At 31.2% G+C, this 23,387-nt stretch overlaps 1 protein-coding gene across 3 annotated transcripts in view; it reads left to right on the plus strand.

Moving 5' to 3' along the window:
* The window catches only part of LOC129958136 (huntingtin-like), a 131,236-nt gene that overhangs the window by 38,644 nt on the left and 69,205 nt on the right, over window positions 1-23,387 (plus strand). For all 3 annotated transcript variants that reach the window (XM_056070348.1, XM_056070350.1, XM_056070351.1), the window contains 6 exons: window positions 2,260-2,384; window positions 8,739-8,924; window positions 14,212-14,432; window positions 16,604-16,730; window positions 19,345-19,514; window positions 22,665-22,813. In XM_056070348.1, coding sequence (XP_055926323.1) covers window positions 2,260-2,384; window positions 8,739-8,924; window positions 14,212-14,432; window positions 16,604-16,730; window positions 19,345-19,514; window positions 22,665-22,813 — 978 coding nt within the window. The remainder of the gene's footprint in view (window positions 1-2,259; window positions 2,385-8,738; window positions 8,925-14,211; window positions 14,433-16,603; window positions 16,731-19,344; window positions 19,515-22,664; window positions 22,814-23,387) is intronic.

The following is a 23,387-nucleotide window of genomic DNA, read 5'->3' on the forward strand; positions in this document are numbered from 1 at the left end:
TATACTGGATTTGCAAAAGATTTTTTCTGTTTTGATGAAGGATCCTTCAGTAAATTGGAAGCTGGTAACTTATTAGATTGTATATTACCAAAAATTCTTTTTGCCATGGAAAGTATTAACCACATAAGATAGTAAGCCCCTTTTTATGTAATGTGTTTTATATATTCCGAGATTCGCCAGCGAAAATGGAGAATTATATAAAATTTTCAAAAATTCCCTTAGAATTTTGATAGAACGTTGTTTAGATAATGTGGCTGCTGTTGAACAGACAATCGAAATGCAGAATGGAATGATGATATACTATATTGAAAATGTTAAATAGGTCAAGTTACCTATGTCAAAATCTAAATGTGGTGCAGATTTACTGTCATCTGACCCTTTCTGCCAAACTAAGTTTTTTCTTGTCATTCACCAAAATTATCCTACCATTTTTAACATTCTGTGAGAGAGACTATCCACTTTTGCCATTTTCAGTTCAACACACGAAAAAAGATGTATACTGTCTGTTTGAAAACTTTCACTGTCATGAAAAATGTTGTTTTTGGAGGCCTCTCTAAATTGCATTTATAAGTTTCCAACTCCTCCAACTCTAAATTGCATTTATAAGTTTGATTTTTTAAACATGGATTCATATGCCAATATCAGAAAAATTAGTAGAAGATTCTTTGGAAACAAGACTGCTTAAAAGTTATTGATCTGAAAGTTTATGAAAATAGATGAGAGATTTCAGACATGAATGAATAACGGTGCTTTGCACATACCTTCATTTGTAAAGTTTTGGATAATTTCCTTCTCAACTTGCCAAAAACATGAGTTTATACCCGAGGAAAATGGCCAAGCAAGCCCATTTCTGTTGTAACAAGAAGAAAGCCATTCTTTTTGTTCTTTTGAATTGCAAGCGACTGTATAAAAAAAATGCGATTCTATTTTAATGAAATTTAGCAATTTTTTGAATACTATAGCATGTAATCCAGTGGAATGTTAGGATTTTGAAATGTGCAAGATTCCAATTGATAACTTTTTATCAAAATATGAAGTCAAAAATCTTTTCAGAAATTGTCGAAAATAATTACGATTCTGATAGTACTATCACATACCCATACCACAGTTGGAAAGGGACTGTATACCTAAACGAAGAAAGTTATGTTGCAACACATTTGCTTTTATATGAATTGAAATTGCAGTGGAGTAGAGGATTTTTGAGTTACTAATGAATGTGGATTATTTGCAAAAAAATATTTCCTTTAAATATGGCGAAAAGATAAGACAAGCGAAAACTGTGATCTCAAAATCAGAAAAGAATAAGAAAAGATGTGCATTGTAGATTAATTGCATGATTTAAAAAAAAAAAATCTTGAAAAATGAAGAGAGAGTTTGTGTACTGCTGAAATCTGTGAACAAGTAGTTGAAGAGGCAGTACAAAATAGGAGATTTTTAATGCATAGCAGTATCAAATAGTTTTAATAACTGAGACTTTACCAGAGCAACTTAAAATGTAAATTAGAAATATTTTATTGGTACTCTGTTTCCAGTTCGTTCGTTTGAATGTACATAAAGGTTATTTTATTTGTATTTGCTTTTTCCTCTTCTTTCTGTCTAGCACTGGTGAATAGTGAGGTAAGAGATTCTTGTGGGATTAAAATTTTTTTTAATGAATTCTATTTCAATTAAAGTGTGAATACGATTTTGAAGTGAGCACCCAATAGTAGTTTGTGTGATGTTAGCTTCTAATTGTAACTGTGCGATGATAACGGTAAGGGCGCTTGCATTTTGAAGTCGAAATTAATTCTGAACCATTAGTTTTTGTTTATTAACTTCAAGATGCTCATTACAAATACTGTTTGCTTAAGTATGTAGTAGTAGTAGTAGTTGTAGCAAACAAGAAAGTCATGTTACATTTCAATATTAATAGTGAAAATATTTGAATTCATAATTTGCATTTATGTTTAAAATATGCTTGTTTGTGGTTCGTGCATTTTCTTTCTTGAATTAAAAAATTCTGAAAAAGTTCTTGAATTTTTTTTCTGCAGTAAGAGGGGGAATTGCATACTTTCAATATTTTATTGCTTTAAGTGTATTAAGTAATAAATTAATATTTGCAAGTTAGAGGACATGATATATATTTTTTGTTAATGTGAATCATCAGCTTTCAAAATTAAAATTTTATAATTACTGCTTTTTGAATAATGCAACTAATTCTTTTTAAATTGTTTATTTGAATGACTGCATAGTATTAAAATTATTGTTTTGTGTTTATAGAAAAGAGTGATATGGAAAAGGACAGAATTGGTAGCAAAATAACTGGAAATATTGGTCAGTTTCATAATTCTTCTTTATATATGAAACTGTTTGAAATACTTAAAGGTGCTCACAACAGTTACAAGGTAAATAAAATAAAAAATCCTTTGCATAACAAATCTTTCGTTTATTCTTGTTTTACGAGCAGTTTGAGAGATATATAAGGGGTGTTTTCAAATGAAAAGGTATGAAACGTCGTAACAACATAACCGTTAACATATTTGACTATGCCGCTATGGGAGGAAGTAGCGGGACATCTAGAGATGCGACTGGAGTCTCCGTCGTAGATCGGAGCATGCGTGGGCGCCCGCATGCGCAGGAGAGAGCAGAGGCCGCCCAAGATCCGCTACTTGTTGAATTCCTCGAGCACAGAAGAACCATCTACTGCGATGTGTACTCTGAGACACTCCGAAGACTACGCAGGTCTATCAAGAACACAAGACCGGGGCTGCTCACGGAGTGTCTGGTTCTACTCCATGTTAACGCGTGTCCATACGTCTTCAGGGTCACACACGCAGAACTGGCCAAGTTCAAGTGGGAGCAGTTCGATCATCCGCCCTGCGATTTTCATGTGTTTTGTTTCCTGAAAAAACATTTGAAAGGAAAGGGCTTCAACTCGGACGGCGAACTCAAGGATGCTATGGAGGACTGGGTCTCGTCACGGCCACGGGAATTCTGGGAACAAGGAATCCCTCTGCTCGTTAATTAATGGGATCGTTGTGCTCAGGCCTATGGTGTATACTTTGAATAAAGTCTTCATTTATACCCACAGTGTCGTTTCGTACCTTTTCATTTAAACACCTCTTGTATAAGTAGATACATTATTTACTGAACTACGATGAGTGTGTCTAATGTGATACACTCATGGTCATCTGCTAATTGGATAACAGGCACCAGTGTGTTCCTCGTGCAACTGCTTTATGACAGTCCACCAAATTTTGTCTAAATTTTAATTCCATTTCTTTATCTATTTTATTTTGTAACACACCACATCTTCAGTTTTTTGTTCTTTTGAAATCAACCTGTTTTTTTTTTCGTGTATATATCTATACATAGTATAAAATGAAAGCGTCTGTATGTTTGAACTCGAGAAATATTTAACTGATATTGGAGATATTTGTAAAATTTTGTGCGGCATTTATTTGAGAAGGTTTTAATATATTGAAATCATATCAAAATTAAAAAAGGAGTTTTATAATTGAATTTTAATTATTTTCCCACTACGATCGCGCATGTACGAAAACTTTAAATTGCTCATGCGCAAATAGCAAAAGCTGTGGTATGCATAGGCGATACATTTCTTTGTTTTCTTCTGTTTGTTAGTTAATCACGCCAGAACGGCTGAACGGAATTGGATGAAATTTAGCACAGAGATAGATTATAGTCTGGAATAGGACATAGGCTACTATTTATTCCGGTTAATTGAGTCGTCAATTTTTTATTAATTAAACACTCATTTTCCCGTTAAAAATCTTTTCATATCCCCACCGCCAAATGAGTAAGGCTGCAGTCTTTCCCCCCTACGCTAACGAGGTTAGGCTTAACATGTTTTCGACCGATTATTTCAAGCGATTCTGTTTATTTTCTGAGTATTTGATGCATTTAGAATTAAACATTGTTATTAATCGATCTTTCGGATTCATTCCGAAGTAGTTTTAAATTAAAATAAAACAGAATAAAGGAAATTAAAAATTTCTAATCTGCATTGCGTTACCCCAACTGGCGGTGAAAATTCACGCATTTGCATTACTCCAATTGACGTTGAAAATTCACGCATGCGCAATTTGTTCTTATCGTTGACAATTGTATTTTTATTTTAATTAAAAGTTTAAAAATTATGTGTGTTATACTGTTGTTGCTGTTTCAAGCTCGATCGATAAATGAAATAGACTTGATTTTTAAAAAATACGAACTTGATTTGAATCTTCTGCTAGCCATATTCCGCAAGGACCGCAATATAGTCTGACTGTAGCTTCCTCGGGCATTGCTGCAACTTTGCTCAACAGTGGCCGGACGGCACATTCCGTTTTCAAATTGCCCTTTAATCTTGCAAGAAAAGATACCCCAACATGTAACATCTCCAAAAACAATGGCCGGGGAATCCTTTTGTAGCAGTGCAAGTTAATATTATGGGAAGAATGCACAATGTCGCACAAGCATGCATTAGAGGCGTTAAACGCAGCCTGCAGGACATCCGCGGCAATGTGCAGCAACCGCGTTTTGCTCACAATGACCTGTTTGCAATTTTAGTGAGCACTTGCGGGTTATCAAATCCCCTCCAGCTGTGGGATAAATACAAGGACGCTTTATCAGAAGATATCATGCATAGTCTGGATGACACTCACAATGTCCTAATCATTAACGGAGCTTAGGTATTGGTTGAGGCGCAAGATGTTTAGGTCAGTTCTCATACATATATATAAAAATTTCCACGCGAACAAAGTCACAGGTAATAGCTAGTATAATATATATTTTAAACAGTAGCGTAGCCGAAGAGAGAGAAGACTTGAATTTTTTTTAAACTTCGCTTTATTCCATCCCAGGAGGCATAATATGCAGAAGGAAGAATGCGGCGAGATACTTCAATCTACTACGCGAGAAAAGAGCAAAAAGAGAGCGAAATATTTTCCCCAGTAGTTTTATACTATGAGATTATGATAGGGATTTCTTTGATATGTGTCTATTTAGATTAGGGAATTTAGACATCTTTTAAAAGAATTTGCAAAGCATGACAGATTTTTATTCCTCCACTTGGAGAGTGTGAAAGTGCTGATTAAAGCAGTTTGACAGAGCTCGTGTAGTATTAATTAAAAAAGGTGGAATTGGATCAGGAAATAAGAGACCATTTTATGGTGAAGTTAATATGGGTTAAATTAAGATAAAAATTACAAAATTAATAAAGTTTAAATTAGATTTTAACCCTTAACTGGGGAGGTGAAATTTTAGGACTTAACTGGGGAGGTGCGGTCTAGAAGACCGCATTAAATTTACACTCAAATTAAATTTACTAATGAATGCATTAGTATGAGAAACTGCCAACATATTTTGCAGATATTTTTCTTGATATATAGATATGTGTTAGAAATTTTTCAAAATATATTATAATTGAAAAAAGTAAATGCATTTGAGCATACATTTTCTTCTCAAATTACATGTTACAATAAATAATATTCTTGAAAAAGCATATTACTTTTTACTTTCTAAATCATATTTATTTTTACAGTATATGAAGGTATATAGAAGACAATATAATGTAAAATTCAACAATTATATGAAAAATAAAAAAATGACAATGGGTAAAAATTGGCCCTTTTTTTTATCGGCTTGTGTGACTTTCATAGCACTGTTTTCTAGGGCATTTTGAACATACAGGTTAAGAACTAGTATAAAAATCAACCTATAAATTTGTATATATATATATATATATATATATATATATATATATATATATATATATATATATATATATATCATGGTATATTAATATATTTTATAAATTTTTCAAAATACATTATCATTAGAAAAATTAATTATGTTTGAACATACATATCAAAACCAGTTGAATGCGAACTTTAATCGAAAAACTCTTCTGTACAATTATCCTTATCGCTAAATTCACTTTCTGCTTCATTTAAAAGTGTCTGGAGCACTGCTTCATAAAAGGATCAGTAAACTGGATGATATTTCGGGGATCAAGTTTTAGCGTCATCTGCTAAGCCTTGTTTATCACTGGGACACTAGCAGGGAGATGCGGTCTTAGAGACCGCACTCGAAGAAATAGCTGAATTGTTTTAAAAAGCATCTGCTGAAATCGGTTGAAAAAGTGCGCATGTATTGAAGGTCACAAAACAGGAAGCTACAGGGTCAATCCATTCAATTGAACTAAAAATAGAATAAGGGTGACAGAAAATCCGTCACTAGCAGTCTCACAGACCGCACGCCCCCAGTTAAGGGTTAAAATATCATTTCATGCATTATATATATATATATATATATATATATATATATATACACACTATGGCCAAAAGTATCCTTACACCTAGTGGTATGGACTTGGAGCTTACTGAGGCACTTATTAATATGGTGTTGGTCCTCCTTTTGCATCGATGACAGCCTGCACACGTCTGGAAAGACTTTCCACCAGTTTTTAATAGGTGGCTATAGGAATTGACTTCCAGGCGTCCATCAGAGCTGAAGTGAGTGCTTGCAATGAGGATGGTCGATTAGGCTGGCTACATAATCTGCGCTCTAATTCGTCCCAAAGGTGTTCTATGGGATTTAGTTCGGACTCTGAGAAGGTCAGTCCAGTTTTTGAATACTCATTTCTTCAAACCACGTCTGTGGAAACCTCGATGTGTGAATGGAGCAATTATCCTGTTGGAAGAGAAATGAGCCTTCCCCAAAATATTGCCATAGAGTTGGGAGTGCAGCGTTGTCCAGAATGTCCACATATATCTCAGAGTTCATGTTTCCAACCACAGGAACTTACAGACTCAGGCGATACCACGAGAAACACCCCACACCGTTATGCTTCCACCACCAAATTTAACAGTTGGCACAATGCTGTCACTAAAGAAACGTTCGCCGGGCATCCACCAGACCCAGACGGATCCATCCGACTGCCAGACTGTAAAGCGAGATTCATCACTCCAAAGAATAGTTTTCCACATGTCCACACTCCAATGACGGTGAGCTCTGAACCATTGCAATCGATGCTTCGCATTCTGTGAAATGATGTTCAGCTTATACGCGGCTGCACGACCATGGAATCCCAAGTTTTTTAACTCTCGATGAACAGTCCTGCTGCTAACACTAACGCCTGATGAGCTTTGGAACTCCTGAGAAATTTCCACCAACGAGGACTTGCGATTTTGTTTCACTACCCTTTTCAGAGTTCTGCGGCTGCGTTCACCAAGTTTTTTCGGCCTACCAGTTCGTTTTTGTGCAGTTTCACTGCCTCTAAGTTTCCACTTCATAATTATATCATTCACAGTGGATTTAGGCTTCTATAGAATATCCGCAATCTCACGAACTGATTTCCCATAAAGATGGCATCCCACTATACTGCCACGATCAAACTCACTAAGCTCCTTTGACTTACTCATTGCTTCACAAACGCATAAATACAACCTGACAAACCACTACTAATGCTTTTATAACTTTCGATTACGCATCAAATTGCGTCACCGTCCAGAACACTTTTTTAAGAGGTGTCCGGATACTTTTGGCCAGATAGTGTATATATATAATAAGCAGTGCTAATTTTAACTGTATTTTTATTGATTTATATATATGTATAATATTTACGCCTTTATTTAGAAAGAATTTCATTTAGTTTTGCGCAGCATGGTCAAATCTGTTACTATTGTGCCATAAAAAAATCGAAAAAAAAAAAAAAAAAAAAAAAAAAAAAAACACTATCAGTATGCAATTCATCCAAGATTTTAATGAGACATATTCAGTGTGTTTTTAGTATATAAAGAAAGGAAAATATTGAAATGAACTATTCAGTTTTGCTTAAGAGATCTAGAAAATCTAGAAATATCCCGTTAAATATTTGTGCAGCACCACTCATTGTTGAAAATTTAACTATTCTTTTTTTGGTTTTCACGAAGCGCATCTCTCTTATTACATGCTATTGTAAGTATATTTCATTGTGAGCCATAGGAAGGAGCTTTCTGAATAGGCGAACTTTGATTGTAATAATCTTGTATTTATTTTATTTATTTGTAAATTGTATTTATTTTATTGCGAAATAAGATCAAAGTAAAAATTTCATAGTTACGAGGTGAAAATGAATGTTAGTTTTTCTCATTTGTTCCGTACATAATATTCTTATCCCTCTAGATGGGATAATCTTAAATATAAGGATGCAAAGTCATCATATAAATAAATAGATATTCACTTTCCTGGAAAGTACGAGAATGGTGTTGTTGCCTCTTTAATGAGCCCATCGCCGATGTAGGCTTTCTGTTTTCGGGATCATCGTATGAACTGCTCTGCTTGTAAATGGAGCTATTATTGGTCAGTCGCAGAGCCCGATATTATTCGCGGCGGTCGATCTTGCATTTCACTCCGGCTTCCTAGGCAAGGAACGAGTAATTCATAATTATAATACTTTTCCAGGCTACATATATTAACTCTTCTTAAAACTTGAATGGCATAGGTCAGAGATTTGTATCTGTATCACTCATTGGACATTAGCTGTATTAAATTATATATTACCTCTGTTTTGAATTAGTACTTCCTTGAATAAAACTATTCATTAAACTAAATCAAGCTCAATTTCTTTTTTGGGTTTCATTATATTATTCCTCATTAATATTTTATTAGCTGGAAAGAAAATCAGTAAATTGTTTCCTAACATTGGAAAAGTCAATTTTATTATCAAATTCTAGACTATTATGACATTTTTCTGATTTAATGCTTTGATTTTTTAGATTTCTATGGATTTTCAGAGCAGTGAAAAATTTTGCCAGCTTTTGAAATGTGTCTTAGATGTAATGTGCCAAATTCTTGAAATTTCGGATTCTTGTGAAATGAGTAAAAATGCAGAAGAAATGCTTTGCTATATGAAATCCGTTATGGTTATGGAATCAAGTTCGGCCGTTAGATGTGTGAGACAGGTATGAACAAAAATAGACTTTTCAGGTTCTTTTCTTTTTCTGCTTTCTTTAATTCAATGTTTATCTATTTAGATCTGAATAATTTTCTATATAGTTATATTTCTCTGATTAAGGTACATTTTGAATCAGATTTCTTGTTTTTCCTTTTAAATGTGTTCATTGTGACTGACTGTTGTTGGTTTTTATTTTCATCATGCCCTTGACTTTGATTTAGGGTTGTGTTATCTCTGAATGCTGGTTCTATCGATTTTTCACTAATGATTCTCAACAGATGATGAACTTTCAAGGATAAAGAGCAAGAACAACAAAACAAACAAATGAAGGAATGTTATATTCAACAATTCTTATCACAATTCACAATAGTATATAACAATAATACCTTCATTCTAAAATTGTATGCCTTCAATTACACACCAAAGGAATTATACCCTATATACTACACTATTTAGTGTAAAAAAAAAAAATAAAAATACAATGCATATTATATAAGTGCACATTACATTTCTACATTATTATTCATTTGAAAAAGGTAAAACACAAACTTTAGTGATTGGATGTTTAAATATTCCATTTTTATTTTTACCAATACCACTCTAACCTTATTATCTGTACTGTGATATATTTCGCGTATTTGACCAAGAGGCCAATTGCAACTGCTAAATTATCCTCCTTTAAAATTACCATATCACCTATTTTTATATTTTGTTTGGTAAACATCCACTCTGTTTGTACGCTGTTGCAGATTATTCGGATAATTAACGCTCCATTTTTTCCAAATTGCCAGCATAGCCTTAGTGGTTCTCTGCCACAAGCGTAATCTGTAGCTTTCAATATTTACAAGAGAAGGTTCTGCAGTTGATGTTAAAGATCTGCCTACAAGAAAATGAGCAGGTTTAAAATCTTCAACATCTGAAGAAAGTGGCATTAAAGGATGCGAATTTAGCATTGATTTAATTTGAACAATAATCGTCAGAATTGCCCACAGTACCTTTCAAATAGTATTTAAAACTCTTCACTCCAGCCTCCCAGAGACCACCAAAATTCGGCGCTCTGGGAGGGATGAATTTTCGCTCAATATTGTCGTCTGAAAGGAATCTTGCTGGTGTTTCATTTATTGAGATTTACTTATAGAAATTCTGAAGTTCCCTGTTTGCCTCAACAAAGTTAGTAGCATTGTCTGAAAATGTTGTTTTACATTTCTCTCCTCTTGATACAAAGAGTTTCAATGTTGTTATTAGTGACTCTGATGGCAAGTCGGTGACTATCTCCAGATGCATTTCTTTTGCACAAAACTAATATAGATGCACACATAAATTTTTTGGAAAGATCCCACCCCTTTTTTTTGACATTTATTTTTAAGGAAAAAGGGACCACACAGGACAATGCCTACTGAATCAAATTTAAATCCTGGAATTATTCTTCTTTTGGGTAAATCTCTCATTTTCAGAGAACAAGGTTTAGGGTTCACTCTGAAGCACTGAATGCAGTCATGTACTATTTTTCTGCATGTTTCGACCTTTAACGGCGAGTGCTTTTGTCTTATTTGATTTAACGGGTTTGGGGGACCAGAATGCAAGTACTTTTCATGATAATGTATTATCAATTGGGTTAATTTACTTTTGAGGGGGGGGTATTATAAATGGATGTTTACTATCAAGATTGATAGAAGAATTAGACTTCCTACCGGATTTTCTGATTATTCCATTCTCATCAAGATAGGGGGACAAACGGAACGGGGGAAAGAGGAAGTTGGGACATTTGAATTTTTGCTCAAACGTTTTATATCATTTACAAATTCTGTACAATGAATGCTCTTAATTAAGAATCTCTGCTACCTTTAGTTCCTAATGACTGTGGACCCACCTTTTTACAATTGAATTCTTGCAGTTGTTGACAAACCAGAAAATATAAGCTGAAACACATACAATTTTTACATACTTATTAGAAATAAACAATCCAACAAATTGGGAGCGCTAAAAAGAGAAAGTGTTATATTAGTATCTGAATTCAGTTTAGTGTCCACAATATTATTTTTTATTTCGAGAAAATATTCTTTTTCTGAGATACAAGGGAATTCGTTCATGCCCAGTAGATCAGGAGACATCAGGAAAGATGGGCCTTTCCACCACTTGGAATTATATGGAAGCAACTCGGAGTTAATACCTTTGGTTAATAGATCGGTGTGATTGTCTTTATCGGAGCGGTGATGCCGAGAATCTATGTTTGTAAGAGCTTGTATCTCTATGACGCGTTTGCAAGACAAACACTTTCCATCTGCTGCTAGGACCTTTAATTCAACTCTAAGTTATAATTGAAATAGTCCAGAAGTAATTTGTAGCCATTTTTTTCTCGAAAACTTGGGTAACGGTTTTTGCCAGCCTTGCGGCAAGCAACGCTCTCATAAGTTCCAACCGTGGAAGAATTATTCGTTTTAGAGGGACCGCACAGCTCTTTGAAGCCAAAAGGCGCACGGAATTTTACTGGAAGTTTTCAGTCTTACGTAGGAAGCCGCTCCATATACGTACATGAATGCTGGCTTCGGAAAAAGTATGGATTTCACACACTGGGTTCTCATCATCAAGCTCCTCTAAGACAACTCTAGGTATCTGAAGTTCAACTAAAGAAGGCGCTTCTGCACACCACTGTTGAAACTTCTCACTTATATCTGTATGTAATCTTCGTCCCAATCAATATTTTTGTTGCCAAATTTCTTGAAATAAAATGCTGAATCTGATGATGATAAGGATTACAAATCCCATGGGGTCGAAGATTCTGCCTGCAGCCATTAATAGAAATCGCTTAGTATTTTTCCTATTTTGTAGAATGCCTAAGAGACTTTTTAGATTAGAGCAAGGCAATCATTTTCAGGATGCAAGGAAATTCCCAACACTTTGTGTGGTTTGTTGACGAAATCATTTATATTTAAATGATGAAATTTCTCATATTCCTACCTCTCCATTATATCATTGTTATTCGAAATCCATTTCCTAAGCTTCATGCCTGCATTATTCATTATTTCAGCTGCTGTACTTGACACATGAAGTGCTGATGACCTGTATTGAGGTCGTCAACGCAAAAGCAACTATCGAGAATCTCCAAAGTATGAGGATACTGCTCTATATGTTTCTGAATATGAGTTTAAACCGTTGCTACTAATAGAAAAGGACACGAATTGACACCAAAAAGAACACGATTGAACCTGTACAATTCTATATTGTCCTTGTCACTTGCAAGAGGAATTTCACTTAATCTTTGTCTTTTGGACCAGGGAAATTTGAAGAAAGGCTTTCTCAATGTCCGCAAGAATTGCAACTTTATTTAAACGGAAGGATAGTAGCAAATTAAAAATTTTCTGATTAAGATTCTCTCCTTGGTAAAGACATTCGTTCAGTTATAATTGCCCTACTTTATGTGCACTAAAATCAAAAACAATTCTAAATTTTGTGGTGAGAGATTAATTTTTTATTACCACTTTATGAGGAAGATAAAATACGGGATTGTTAGTGGGAACAAAGGGATTTGTAACTCTTTCAGTTATTCTTTCATTTAAGTAATGTCATGACATCTTACAATACTCAGAATATTAATTTCTATCACCTTGCATTTTTCTCATAAGACTTCAGAGTCATTTCTTTGCTAAATTAAAATTATCGCTCAACTCACTACTATCCCGTTTCCACGATTATTCTACCTCATACCGGCTATTTTTAAAACTAACCTTTTCCTTAAACATCTCTAAATTTACATCCTCTTTGCAATTACTCTCGTCTTTTATATCAATAATCTCTTAACTCCCAAAATGTCTTTGATGTTGTATTTAAAACACTACTCCGTATTAAACCACAGTGTATTTATTTTATTACTCTCCTCACTTACGCTTCCGCAAACTATGTATCCGAACATTGTATTTTGCAAAAGTAGTTTAGAATCTCTGGTATAAATTACTCAACATAAACTGGCAGCTCTGCGTTCAGGCTTATATTCGCATCCCGTTGTCTTGCGTACTGACCTGCATTGTGAAAACCTGTTTGTACTATAGTAGCGGAGATTCTTGTCCCTTTTACCATAGAATGATTTGTCATCAGTTGAGTGAGGCACAGTAGTGTTTCTCCTTCTTCGAGCCGAAACAGTTAAATAATGGTCCCCTGTAAGTGCAATAATTCGTCGTTGGCCTGAAACCTGTCCTCTGAAAACAGATCACCTCAGAAGCTTGGATTGAAACTGATTCCATTGTCATTTGACCACACTACGAGACACATTGAGAGGTCTAGCTACATCAGTTTGTGACAACTCCATTTCCATCCATCCATCCATCCGACCGACCGCCACCTTAACAAATTGGGGTGGTGATTTCTTCTGGAAATTGCTAGATTCTCTTGGCTATTGTGAACGAAATTGCCATTAACAATTGATGATCTATAATCACGCTTAAAACTTACAAATGAAATTATGAAGGTTAGACTTTTGCATATTTTCCCCCTTCCATATAAATATTCAGTTCTTTAAAATAGAAGTAGTAGCTATTGTTTTTGCATAAATTTTCGTAAAGTTTGTTACTATCATACATATAAACTGTGAATTTTGATGTTCGTGCCATTTTTTTAATGGTAAACGGAAAATATACTATACCTTAACTTTTGGAGGTCAGTGTATTAAAAATAAAAACCATGTCATTTTAAATGCCAGAGCCATTTTTTGGTGTTTTTTAGCGGATGGAAATCTATCTTCACATATACTTGATTTTTTTTATATGAACTATATCCATTATATTTTTTATGTGTTTTCTTATTACAGTTATAGATAATATTATTAGTGTTTATCATCATTAGAGTATTAAAATGCATGTTAGTTTATTTTTTAAAAAATTTATTCACTGTTAAATTCTTTATTATTGACATTTAAACCTTTTCTGAGACTGTTACACTGTTTGATATCTTAGGAGTAATGTGTTTAACTTTATTTTTCGTTTTTAAATTGATTTAAAAAGGGTTTGATGGGACAATATAATATGAATGCAACAAAATTTCAAATTAATAAAGAATGAATATTTTTAATTAGGTAATTGGCGTTTTTCTAAGTTGTTAATATACAATTAATATTAATATTATATATTAATTTTTTTTATTTACAAATAATAATTTGAGCCAGAAAGTATTGATTACTAACATATTGAATATAATATCAAAACTATCATACATCTGCAAAAGTTGCTTTTATGTATTTATTTCTAATTTCTAATAACTCTTTAAGAATTTATTTTTAATGTGTATTTTTAAATCTCTTTCAGTTATTAAAATGCTTATTCGGAACTAATCTAGTAGTACTGTGCCAGGAAGCTCAGCTGGTTTTAGGTCTGAATAAAAAATGTACCAGTTCCAATAGACTTTCCTCATCAATACCTGGATTATATTATACCGTAGTTTCATATCCTTACACAGATTTTACTCATTCTTTAGCTGAAAAGGCCATGAAAAGTGTATCACCTGATATGAATGACGATCTTGTCAGGTAATAATAATTGTGAATGTGACTATTTGCCCCACAGTATTTTATAATGGGGAAAAAAATTAGTGTTTCAAAATTGTTTGTATTGCTTAATATAATGTGGTAGTTATTGATAGTTAACTTGATGCTTTTTTTCTGGTGCAAAATGTAATTTTTCTTCTGACATTGAACTGCATATTACTTTTATGAATCTACAGTTTGGATTTGTGACCCATTGCTTGATTCAAAGAGTTAGTTCCTTTGAATGTTATTAAAATCAAAGGAGGAAAAGAAAACTTTAAATTATTGCGTGTGGTTTGAAAATCTTATTAAAAATGATTAAGATAAATTTTTCAATAGCTAATATCTAACCAGTTATATTTTATTTTTTAAATTAATGATTAAAATATGAATGAATTACTTGATATTTTGCAAAATATATTATCACAAAATGATCTACAATTTTTAGATCATTTTGTAATTTGTGATATGAATATCTTTTATATATATATATATATATATATATATATTGGATTATAATATCCAAAACTTCTGAGGCAAGAAGTTTTTAACGATTATCATTATTATTTGTATCAAAGAAAGGTATTCAAATCATAATATATATATATAAAAAATTAGTTTGCATATGCATTAGAATATTTTTACTTGTTGCTGTGTTTGATTGCCTATTTAAAGTTATTTAGTATTTGGACAAGAATTTTTTGCTGTCCAATTTTTGTCATTTTTTATCTGAATTATATTGCAATTTTATAACTTAAAATGGCATGAGCTATATCAGTTTTAATAAATTAAAATAAATATTTCCTAGAAAATGTCAAAGCTATAAGTTTGGATGATATTTATATATAATGAAATTTCAAATAAATTCATTTAAAATGCTACTGTATATTTTGTATAATATCTCATTATAAATAAACTACAGTACATCAAAATCATATTTTGTAATAGCTATCTAAATTTATTAATCTAATTTTTTTTTAAATTTATTTTTTTAAATTTGTATTCACTCTATTTGCAATTGAATAGTGCATATTATTTAGGACTTTTTAACATTCTTATATTGCATCCACAAAGGACTTAATTCTAAAAACTGAATGATAAACAAGTGGCAGTTAGTAAATCATGCATTGCCAATTGATGTTATATTAAAATATTAAATTTATGACTGACCATTTAATTGTACAGTTTCATTAGAAAGTCATCGCATTTTATAATGATCCATGTTATTTAGTTCCTAACTTAACTTTTAAATACTCTCATGTAAAAAATGAGTATTGTATTAATTGAAACTATCTTTAAAATGTTAATTTAAGTAATTTTAAATATTTTTAAAAAATGCATTCATATTTTTAATTATTTTCTTTTAAAAACTTAAATATAATATTAGTATTAGGAGAATACATATTTATTTTGGCATCATACAATATATTAATCAAAATTGTTTGTAGATTGTTAAATTAATTTGAAAGAATTTAGGGGAAAAAAAAAAGCAAAAATAATAATTTAAAAAAGCCATTAGCTCTGAACCGAACTTGGGTATCGTGAATGCTATGCCAGCGCTTTACCGATTATGCAGTTCGGACTTCTACAATGGCGGCACATTATTAGCATATGAACTATGTTAAGGGTTTAAGGGCCATTTTCTCAAAATTGGCTGGCTATTATGCTGTAACATTTTAATGAATGAACTTCCTAAAGGCATACTACCATTACATTAAATCTCATCCTGAACTTAATTTTCCAACCTGTGCCCTGCCCTTGTCATATTATTTTAAGATGAGAATTGAATTATTAAAACTTAGTAAGCAAACCTAATCAGCACCTTTAAATTTCAAGAATTCTAAATATTGTTATTTGTTTTTGTGTCGGTTACCAAAAAATGGCGATCGTTTCCAATCTTTCAATTTCATAAAAAATTAAGTTTAATTAAGCCAAGCAATTTAGTAGAAATCTACCATTTGTATAATTTACTTAAACGCAGATAAAGAACATATTGTCTCAACTCTGTTTCAACAATTGGTTTCCCATTCTGATTTCCTATTTCCTATAACTGCAAAACATCCCTTTTTTTCTGCTTCCAGTTTTTCAAGCATTTACTTTTTTCCTTTTCTTTTTTTCAATAATATGTGTATAGTGTTATTCTTAATGCTTCATCTATAAATTTCATATTACAGTTTTAGATGTTTAAATTGGGTGAAGCGTGGAAATGATAAATTAACTAGTGTTTTGAAATCTGGTACAAAAGGAGAAAAGGCTAACCTAGCTTCTCATATAAGATTGTTTGAAGGTGTAGTTATTAGAGTAAGTAAATGTATTACTGTCATTTTCATTTTTATGTTTTGAATTAAAAGCAACAGATATTTAAAAAATAATTTAGATTTTATTTTTTTAATGTGAATTGATTATGCTGATAATTAAATCTCTGACTTATATTGAATGATGTAATGCATATTTCAGTGTGTCATGGGGTTATGCTCTAAGTTCTGCCTGCCACAAGAAATAAATGAATATAATTTTATTACTCAAAATATTGAATATTTCCTTTGAAGTTAAATTCTATTTAAATATATCAATCATTTATTAGTTTTTTTTTTTTTTTTTCAATTTACTTATGAGGGTTTTTTTTTTTTTTTACATAATTTACTATTTTATTCTGCATGTATTATTTTATTTTCATCTATTTTTTTTCTCAACTTCAAAATATTTAGATGGTAAGGATTAATTGCATTTAATATTTATGAAAACACAGTAATTCAAATGAAAAATAATAAATGGTTGTTTTTATAGTATAATCATTTATTTCATGTTGGTTTCCCACTTTCATATCAATTCCATTAATTTTTTTAATAAAATTTATAATCCTTACTTTTAATTGGTATTATCTGATTTATATTGAAGACTGAATATTCATTTGTAATATTAATATTAGTAAACTTTTATGCCAATTTCTTGAAACACAATTACATATTTACTTTTTTCTGCTGTTTGTATCTTCTTTTATCACCAGTATCTAATCAAATAGCTTTAAACAATGCCAGCTTAATCAAATTCTTTTAAATGTTTATTTAAATTTAAAAAACATATAAATAGTATGAAATATCCTATTTGTATGTATAATCTAATTTTAATTTGAATAAAAATTCTGAAAATTAAAAATATGTCAATTTTTTTTTTGTAAATAATCGTCATGCGATTTTTTAATAGTGGACCATGCCAATTTTTTGAAAACATATTTTTCTCTTTCCTTTTTTTTTTTTTTTTTTTTTTGAAAGGGAAATAAGATATGCTAAACAAATTATTTACTAGAGCTATAAAATTTTCTTCCATGCACTGGAGCGCTTTATAATAATATTTTGTGCTTTCGGTAATTAATGCAATGATGCTAAATTTTGCTTAGTCAGATGTTTAATTTTTTGAAAAATTATAATAAATTTAAAAATGATTGATCTATACTTATGTAAAGTTCAGTGTGTGTGTGTGTTGGCGCTCTACAGGCCAGATCGTTCGACCTACAGCTACCAAATTTGGCACATGTATACCTTGGAGGTCGGGAATGGGCACCTGGGGGCCCTTTTTTTTAAATTTTAAATTATAATTTTAATTATTAATTAAAAACTAACTTTCCCGCCAAAAAATCTTTTCATTTCCCCACTGCCAAATGAGTAAGGCTTCAGTTCCCCCCCCCCCCCCCCACGCTAACGAGGATAGGCTTAACATATGTTCGGCCGATTATTTCAAATGATTTTATTTATTTTCTTAGAGTTTGATGCATTTAAAATTAAACGTTGTTAATAATTAATCTATCTTTCAGATTGATTCTGAAGTACTTCTGAATTAAAATAAAACAGAATAAAAGAAATTAAAAATTTCTAATCTGCGTAGCGTTACCCCAACTGGCGTCGAAAATTCACGCATTTGCGTTACCATAATTGGATTTGAAAATTCACGCATGCGCATTGTGTTCTGATTGTTGACAACTCTATTTTCAACAGATACGGACTTGGTTTTGAAGGCTTAACATTTCCGACCGATTATTTCAAACGATTCTGTTTATTTTCTTAGAGTTTCATGCATTTAAAACTAAACATTGTTAATTAATTGATCTGTTCATGATGAATCTGAGAAAATTTTGTAGAAAACTTCTCGAGATATTCTTTTATGCCCATAAGGTTTAAATACTCCGCGATTCTGTTTTCAGTACTCATATTTTTTTTTTAAATGCTTCGTTTCAGTAAAAAAAAAAAAAAAAAAAGTTCTTATATTAATTGCAATTTAACCATTTCCACTTTAATTTAAAGCATAAATTCTACGTTAGCTAACAGAAAATTAGAGAGATACATATTACGTTATGGCTGAAGGCCTTTAAAATATTATGAATGAATTATACGACTATCAAAGTTTGAAGCTTTAAAATATTTTGATGAAGAAACTATTAAAATAGGAGTTACATAAAATATTTAATTATTAAAATTTTAATGAGCAGTAAGATTGGCGAGTGAAAAATGCGTCAAGTTTTAACAGCTTTAAATTTATATATACATCTGTATATTTGATGTGATAAATAAATTGTAAATGTGAAGGTAAATTTTGATAAATATAAGAATTTTTTGAAATATCTTGTTTATGTATTGTTTTCTAAAAATAACCTTTTAGTAAAATTTTCAGTTGATTTGTGTTGTAATGTGAAAAGCATATATATATCATTTCGTATGAGTATAAATATTCTTTAATGTGCCTTATTACATGCCTTAAAAGTATGTAATTAAATAATAATGTGCTAAGTTTATTTTTAAAATTTTAGTTCTAAATTGAAGAAATATGAAATTTTCTGTTGCCAAATAACTGATGCCATTCAATTTTTTTTCCCTTCCCATGTATAAACTTCCCATTTCTTTTTTATTATTATTATTTGCAGGCACTTCAACAATATACCATATCAAGTGATATAAATCTTCAGTGTCAAGTTCTAGATTTGCTTGCTCAACTTGTTCAATTGCGAGTCAATTATTGTCTTCTGGATGCAGATCAAATATTTATTAGTCATGTTATTAAACAATTTGAATTCATTGAAGAGGGCCAAATTCTGTAAGTAATCTACATTATTTTAATGCATAATGTTCATTATTAAACTTGCCTTTCCACAAATACATTTTTTTTTACAGAATTTCTATTTTTTTATATTAAATTGAACATTATTCACTGGATGTATCGCTTAACTTTATTACCGAAAATTTGTTAAATAAGCAATACTACTATGCATTTGTGATTATGGATTATAATTTTAAGAATGCATATAAATTTTCAAATCAAACTTCAGTAGTTCAAAGCTTGTTAAACGCCGTTGATATATAATTCATATTTCATTTATCTTTTAATCAGTTTAGTTAAATTTTCAGCTTATAAATAAGACAAATATTTATTTCAAGATTCTTTTTGTCAGTATATCCTTATAACTGAATTATGAAACCTATTTTGTAAGATCGGATTATCACATAATTTTAAAGTTTATGGAAATTGAAAAAATATTTGAATAATCATTGGTGTCTGATAAAATATAATTTTTTTATTTAACCAGTAAGTGCGCTCGATGTGTATGCGTCAGTCCAAATTTTCATTTTGACGCGGTCGATGTGTAATTTTTTATATAATAGAAATGAAACCTTCGCTTTATTATGATTTTTTGCAAAACTTACTATGCAACCATTTGTATTGCATTCGACGTCTGTATACGCCATCGCTTGACTTTAAAAAGGGGGGACTAGCTGGTTAAATAATTTTGTATTCAGTTTCCACTTTAAGACAACCAATTTTTTATCTTTTATTTTGATAATGATGTGTTCTGAGTCTCAATGATTAAAGGAGGCTATATCATGATAATGAGGGGATGTTTAATTTTCACTTTTTTTACATCTTTTTGTAATTTTTAGCCCCCACATTTCGAAAATCCTACATATTTTAAAACTTTAAAATTATTTTCAGGTTTTATTTATTACTTTTTTTTTCTTTGTTTAAAAACAAGACAGTATTTTTTGTTTTTCTGTCTATGACAAAAAAAAAAAAAAAAAAAAAAAAGCTGTCCCACTCGTGAGTATCCAACATCCAAATAACCATGTGAAAAACATGGATTTTTCTGGGTTCAATCCGCACTTGAAGTGACTGACCTTGCGCATTTGTTGATGGTCATCGGGAATGCAAATCGAATGGGGAACTGCAGTCGTTTGAAATCAAAAGGCATATCGATGGGAATGCTGGAATGAGCTCATCTTCTCCATTCGACTTTTTGTTAAGAATAGTTGCCTCGATTTTTGCCTCGTGTTGGTCTTCTGATTCTGATGCATTTGATCAGGTAGATATAAACGGTGTCTTTCGATTCTTGCCGCATGTTGATCTTGAGATTCTAAATTTGCAGTTCGCATACGATTTGCTTCATTGCTCGTTTGTCGTTCCTTGTTTGTTTTAGAAGCTCAAATTTGTTTATTTCTGCATGCTCTGCTGGGTAGATCTACTAAGTGACGAACTTTTGGAAGGCATATTTTTTGACGAAGCAATCAACAAGATGTATAACCGAAATATCGTTTGTCGATTCACTGAATAAATCGAAAAATTATTGTTTGCGCTGGGAAATTTCTATTATATATAACTTACCTTAATCGGCATCGATAATAATAATTCTATTTTGCATCTGCGAGATAAATCTGAATAATATGTGCTATTCGCCGCAGCCAAAATATTGTGCACGCTGAATGACAATAGTGTATAAATATGACTATTCATTAACGAAAAGAAAAAAAATTAACGCTTGCACTAAATATTTTTGATTTTATTTCATTCACATTGCTTGGCATCGATGATAATTTTATTTTGTTTGATATATATGCGATTAACTCCGAATGGCATGTGCCGCTTATTGTTTGTCAATTTTAAAATAATGTTGAATAATAGAAACGTATAATACCGTAGAAACGTATTAAATGTATATATTTTTGTTTGTAAATTTTATTGTGTTCAAAATATATGCCAATAATTCTATTATGCCTATAACCTTCGCCCAAGTGCAAGCAATATGTTGGCAAAGTTTTATCGCTATCGGATGAACGGTACGGTGGCGCATAAAATACGAACAAACAAAAATTCATTTTTATATATTAGATTTAGCACTACTGCACATTGATGTATAAGTAAAATGACGGCTGTACCACCACTTTACAGATAAAGGCCACAAGTCATTTTCCCCATTTTCATGGTTGCTTTGCACCAGGGATCTAATCTCATGTGACTTTTTCTTGTGAAGTTATTTAAAATCCAAGGTCAATCTTGCTTGCTTTGTCGTTTTTAAAGGATAGCATATCACATGTTGTGCTGGACATTCCTGGTGATAAATTATATTCGGCTGTCAGGAATACTGTTTATAGAATACAGTATGAGGTCCAGGATAAGGATAATCATATTGAATGGTGTGTATATCCTTATATAAAAAGTGTTTTTTATGGAATAAAGTCTTTGATACTCTAAAATATTACTGTAACCCTTTGAACTGGTTAATTTGTTGTATTAAAACAATGTTGCACTGAAGTTTTTTTTAAATTCGTTTGTCTAATTTCCAGTTGCGTCGACTATAACAGCATCACATTTTCACATGTCATCTTTAAACCTCCTACCAAACATAGTGCCATTTCACTGATGGAGCTAGGGGTGGTCTGAGCGAGAGTTGTTTGAATAGTATCCGAAAACAACCGATATTTCTTGCCTGTATGTCTGACTACTCTAAGTAGTATATTAGATAGTGAGGGTAGTCTACATTTGAGATAGCTACAAATAAGTTATTTCGAGAAAAATACAAATGATTGGTTTTTCCCTCCTATGATTTTTAAAGGTTGTGAATCAACTTATCTGTTTTTGTAAATTATAAGTGCCAATGGATCATCTAAACAATGATCAAAATGTAGCATGTTATGAACTTAACCCAATGAAACTCTCAATGCTGCAACATTCCATGTTTCAAAAGTTTACTGTTGCCTAATTGCAGTTTCTTTCTTGCAATATCATCCTCCATATTTCAAAAAAAAAAAAAAAAAAAAAAAAAACATTAGAAAGGAAAGAATCTAATGAAATTCATAAAATATATGTAGGGAATATTTTATTTTTATTATTTTTATTTATTTTACACTTATGATTTATATATTTTGAATATAAGGGACTTTCTTACAAGAATATTATTTAATTATTTATTTTTAGGAAAGCTGATATGTTGATTCCTCGCATTTTCTATTTTCTCATTTTACTGTCTTATGAAAGATACCATTCTAAGCCAATTATTTCTGTTCCAAAAATATTACAACTTTGTGATGGTTTGATTGCTAGTGGCCAGTCCCCAGAAAAATACAGTAAGTTTTGTTGTTTTCATTATAATTATGTAAGTTATATATATTATTTAAAAAAGCTTCACAAATTTTTTAAATTTGGTGGTTTTATGACATAATTTCCTTTTTTAAATATATTACAAGGTTATAATTTTCCTAATAAACTCTACTACTTCTCTAATATAGAAGCAGATATTGTCTTTAGATAACATGGATCCCTTAAATAATTAAATAAAACCTTGTAAGCAGACGAGATCTTAAATAGTTATGTAGTTTTGAAAAATTATTTGGATTTGTTTTTGTTTATAAGGGTAAATTATTCTTGGATATTAAATTGAATTTTATCTTAATAATGATCTGAGAAAACATTAAATGTTGCAATTAATATTATTTAAAGTTGATAAGAAATAAATAACCTTTTATACAATTATAATATTGCATCTTCTTTACGGATTTTATAAATAGCATAACATAGCAAGTAAAATTATTTATAGTATATGGGTATTTTATGTGCTTGAATATATTAAATTTTGTGCCAAGGCGAAATATTTTGAAAACAGGGTGTTGCCGAATTCGACTGAAAAATTCAGAGGACTGG

The sequence above is a fragment of the Argiope bruennichi genome, chromosome X1 (assembly GCF_947563725.1).
Source record: "Argiope bruennichi chromosome X1, qqArgBrue1.1, whole genome shotgun sequence".
Classification (NCBI taxonomy): domain Eukaryota; kingdom Metazoa; phylum Arthropoda; class Arachnida; order Araneae; family Araneidae; genus Argiope; species Argiope bruennichi.